The sequence below is a fragment of the Otolemur garnettii genome, unplaced genomic scaffold (assembly GCF_000181295.1).
Source record: "Otolemur garnettii isolate 467f Iridium unplaced genomic scaffold, OtoGar3 scaffold00057, whole genome shotgun sequence".
Lineage (NCBI taxonomy): Eukaryota > Metazoa > Chordata > Mammalia > Primates > Galagidae > Otolemur > Otolemur garnettii.
Genome location: NW_003852452.1, coordinates 6,371,302 through 6,376,262, shown reverse-complemented (window position 1 = coordinate 6,376,262; position 4,961 = coordinate 6,371,302). Strand labels below are relative to the sequence as shown.

At 37.4% G+C, this 4,961-nt stretch overlaps 1 protein-coding gene across 1 annotated transcript in view; it reads left to right on the top strand.

Annotated features, from left to right (window-relative positions):
* ITPR2 (inositol 1,4,5-trisphosphate receptor type 2) overlaps positions 1-4,961 on the top strand; it is a 482,247-nt gene that overhangs the window by 41,969 nt on the left and 435,317 nt on the right. Inside the window, exon 2 of the mRNA XM_003792467.3 lies at positions 1,269-1,339. Within this exon, the coding sequence (XP_003792515.1) occupies positions 1,269-1,339 (71 nt within the window). The remainder of the gene's footprint in view (positions 1-1,268; positions 1,340-4,961) is intronic.

Genomic DNA, 4,961 nt, shown 5'->3' with positions numbered 1-4,961 from the left:
TTCTGTTAACTAGATAAACCAGGAACCAAAAGTTTCATTTTGGTTTGGTTGATCATCCTAGTTCAATGGGTTTATCCCGCCCTGGAGTTGATGCATGCTAGCAAGTCTGGTTGATACTTAAAAAAAAAAAATCAAACCAGAAAGTCATAACTTGGGGATCCTCCTTTAAATGAATTCAAATACATGTAATTAATTTCCAAGTATGTTCACAATACATATCCTGGGAAGGAACTTCGTTATTCCTACTACTTAGTCAATGGAGAAATGAACATTAGTGAGTGTTTCTCTTTGAAAGACTCTTTGATTCATGTTTCCGGGATCTCAATTCAGAGATCAGCTTCTCTGTCTTGGAATCGTCCTGCAAATTGGCTTTTTAGAAAGATTTTACTAGAGTTTAGCATGTTTTTAACTATAAATGCAGGTTAGTCATTTGATTAATATTTGTTGAGCTCTTGCTGTGTGTCAGCCACTCTTCTACAAGCAGAGTGTGTGATGATGAATGGAACAGACAAGGTTCTTGATTTTATTGAGCAAAACCTTCCAGAAACTGTACTCGGTACTTAAAAAACATCAAGTTATTTAATCCTAATTATGCTATGAGGTAGGTACTCTTATGCTTATTTTTGAAGTCTAAAGAAGGAAGTCAAAAATCATCTAAGTAGAAAATGCCTAAGCCGGAATTTGAATGCAGGCTAAGTAGTCGTAATCATCCACTCTGGTCACGCGATAAGCCTGATCTCATAAGCTTGTACATTCCTTGTTGTAAAACATACATACACACAGGAAAAAAAAAGCGGAAAATAAAAATGATGGGTAATCTGACCACTCATACTATTTTACTATCTGTGTTCCATTCCTAGTGTACGTCCGTATAGAGGGGTGTGTGTGTGTGTATCTTTAAACATATATGATACCTTATTGATTGGTTACCATTTATGTTCACAGCATATTGTGAACATTTTTCAGGCTGGTGTCTTTCATTTCTTAAAGTTTTAAATAGCTCTATAGTATTCCATGGTTTGTCCCTGTCGTGATTTATCTAACTAATTTCCTACCACTTAATAATGTTTCCTGTTCTTCAGTGTTATAAACCTTGCTTTAATTAATATCTCTACAACTAGACCTTTTTACAAATCCATGATTATTAAGAAGTTTCTTAGTGAAGAATAGTATTAAAACTCTGAATAAATATTTATGTGATATCCATGTGCAGCATATGCTTTATGAATATGGTAAAGTCAACAATGTCAATATGTTTTTCCTTCCAGGTTAGTGGATGACAGATGTGTGGTACACCCAGAGGCTGGGGACCTTGCCAACCCCCCCAAGAAGTTCAGAGGTAAGAAATAAACTTCTTTTTTCTTACGTGAGCTAAGAGGGAGGATTATTTTTGCCCCTCAGAATAAGTTATGCTAAAACTTTATTCCTTGCAAAACTTTCAAATATAAATATATTCACTGAAAATGCTTTCCAAAATTTCCCTGTTGTTCTTTTACACACTGATGGATTGATAAGGGAAGAATAGTTTCAATTTTTGTTTTGCTGTGTAGTGGTCTATTGAAGGGAAATCTTATAATTAACTATGATGGGCTACTTTTCCAGCCAGTAAGTGCAGGCAAATATTATTTTTGTGTTTCTGTCAGTTCTTTATCTTTGTAAAATCTCTAAGAAAGTGATAATGATGTGTTAAGTTAGCTTACCTTTGGGTGGTGTGTAATAACAAGCAGTTGTCTTAGAACTCCTTTCAAGTATAATTTTAGAGGGAGTTTGAGAATCTTCTCAGCTTAGAAACTGGTCTTAGTAGGAGATTGATTATAACTCAACTATTACAAAAGAAGAATTAATGGAATCTGTATAGAATCGTAGAAGATTAAAACCAGTAATTAAAAGCTTGTGCAAATCAATTTCATAATTTGTGTGTACATTATAAATAATAAAAATAATTTAAAAACATTTATTTTATGCCAGGCTTGGTGGCTTACACCTGTAATCCTAGCACTCTGGGAGGCCTAGTTGGGTGGATTGCTTGAGTTCAGTTTCAGACTAGTCTGAGTGAGAGAAAGAGCAAGAGTGAGACCTCATGTCCACTAAAAATACAAAAATTAGCTGGACAATGTGTTGGGTACCTGTAGTCTTAGATACTCGGGAGGCTGAGGCAGAAGGATTGCTTGAGCCTAAGAGTTTGAGGTTGCTGTGAGCTGTGATGCCATGGCACTTTACCCAGGGTGAAAGAGTGAGGGTCTGTCTCAAAAAAAAAAAAAAAAAAGAAAATAAAGAAAAACATTTATTTTGAAAACTGTTTAAACATTCATTTCCACAAAGGTGAAAAGCAGCTTTAATAAAGTATAAAAAACTATAGAGAGTTGAAGGGATTCTTCACAGTCACACGCTGAAGTCAAGATGTGTTGATTACCATACTAAAAAGGGAGAGATATTTATCATTTGGCAAACGTGTACCATGTTTTACTGTCTGTGATAAGCACTTTATATATAATATTTCATTATAAGAGTATTTTGTTTATTTGATTTTTCCTAAACTCAGAACCTTGAAGAGAAAGTGATATGCTCAATTAAATGTCCTTTGAATTAAATAGATCCCTTTGGGTAAGAGATCCATATTTCTCCCCAAGTGGATAAATTAGTATAAAATAGGATATGGAAGATAAATTGCCCATGGAAACACCCATAAAATTACTGAGTAGGGACACTTCCCTAACCTTCGGCAAGGGAGATTTCCTAATTTTTTTTGGAGATTTCTTGAAATAAACACTCTTCATCCATGGGGGATGGACGTAGAGTAAAACGACCACAGGGAAGAGCCAGCAGTTGTGACCCGTAGGCTACTAGTGTGAAGGAACATCCTGCCAGCAGCAATGTAGTAAATGTGTGTAAAAGTTAAAAGAGGGTAGAGAACTCCTGAGGAAGAACAGATAATATTAGTGAATAAAGGTCATTTAGATTCTGAAAAGCATGACTTAGCACCAGTCTATAATGGTGAGAGAATTGGTGCTTTGGAGAAGAGATCTGAAGACATTACCAGGAATGCAGCACAGAGGGTTGAAAAGAAAGAAAATACGGATGAGTGGTGCCAAGCTTGGAGGATAGACTGAAAGGCCCAGCAGTATCTAAGTGAATTCTAAAAGAAGAGGCTAGAGCTGTGATTTTCAACCAGTGTGCCGTGAGAGGGTCTTAGGTATGCCATGAACATGTTTAAAGATCATTAATTATTTTTGAAAGAAGTTCAAAGAAGAGTAACTATATATATTTTTTACCCCCCCTTTTTTTGATCAACATAATTTAAGTGTGCCGTAGAAGTTTATAGGTTCAAGTGGGTTGTGAGATACAAAAGGTTCTAAAACATAGGCCTAGAGAGAATGGGCGAGAGGCAACATGTGAAGGGATACGAGTGGGGAATTTGATCAATTGAAGGAAAACGCTGTTCCCTGGGTGGAAGAGGCATATTGAGTCCAGGATGGTAAATAAACCCAAATCCACAGCTGTGTACACCTTTGTGAACCGAAGGGCATTAAAGACAAAGAGAAAAGTTCTAAAGCAAACTGGGACAACAAATCTGTGTTTGTAGCAGGAAAAAACACGAGGTTCAGGTTCTGACTGTACTGCTTGCTGGCCGTGTCATCTTAAGTAGGTCACCTAAGTGCTTTGAGCCTCCAAGGACATCTGTCATTGGTTGGTGGGAGCAAGGGTGCATAGTAACAGTGGGAGTAGGATAATAACAAAACAGTAACTACTGCATGAGGTTTTGTGAGCTTTCAGATCTCTCCAGAGAATAAATATAAACGTGTTTCATGTCATTATGTTAACAGAAATGATAGTTAACTTTATATATTAGGCATAATGTATTTCCATCAAACATATGTGACTCTACCCTCATGTTATAGCATAAGGCAGGATTTTATTTATTCTTTTTTTTTGTGTTTCCCAGACATAGTGCTTTGCCCTTAATATACATCCTTCCAAAAATAGCCATTAGATGCTTTTGGAAGAGACCAACCAAATGTTCACTGGGATCATGTAATCAAATTTGGTAAGGCTGCCCAAGTGTGGGCAGCCTTACTCTTCTGTTGATCAGGAAGAATTAATCTTGCAAAGATAAACATTTAGGGTTTGTGGGTGCCTTTCCTCTTTCCCTCTTTCCCAGCGAAATGAGTTGTTTTAAAGCGCAAAGAGTATTTTAGATTATCTGAGGGAACCCTGGGGTAACAGCTCTGAACCTACTAGATAATTATGTACAGGTACTTGGTCTCATGTTATTCACTGGGCACTAGTTCAAAGTATGAATCATTCTTTCAGGCAGTCTATCCCTATGGTGGAAGGCTAGCTTTTCCTGTAATCCAGTACTTTAGGTTATCATGCTTGCTAATTTGCTCTCATTTTCCACCTCCAGTTTAAGACAAAACCATTTATTTTACTACACTCATCATTGGAAAAGGAGGGTCCTTTCCTCTTGTGGATTTGGGCTTCCCTTTAATCTTAAAGCCCTAACTTTTTTCCCACGATGCACTGAAGCCCCCCCACCAGAGCCCCAGAGGGGAATTCCCTGAGTTGCGCTCAGACCAATGCTTAGCAGCCTGGAGCCGGCGGTGCTATCCTAAATGCCTCATCCTTCCATATAGCTTGCCTTCACCGCTCTTGTTGTAGACCACTCTCTGCCTGAATGTATTTCCTCTGATCTCTTAGGTTTTTTTGCTGTCTCATAGATTTGCCTCGCAGAATCACCTCCTAGCATTTCCAGATTCCTCTGCCAAGTTTCCAGAGCCCCCTCCCTTATTGTTACTTTTTAGATAATGTGAAGGCACAATAGCACATCAACAAGTCCGCTGCATCTCTGTTCCTCTAGACTCACCAAGACCAATGGCATTCTCCAGTTATTTAAAAAAGAGTTAACATTTTTCATAGTCATACTAAGATTTGTGCAAGTGAATCATAACTTTTTTTTTTTT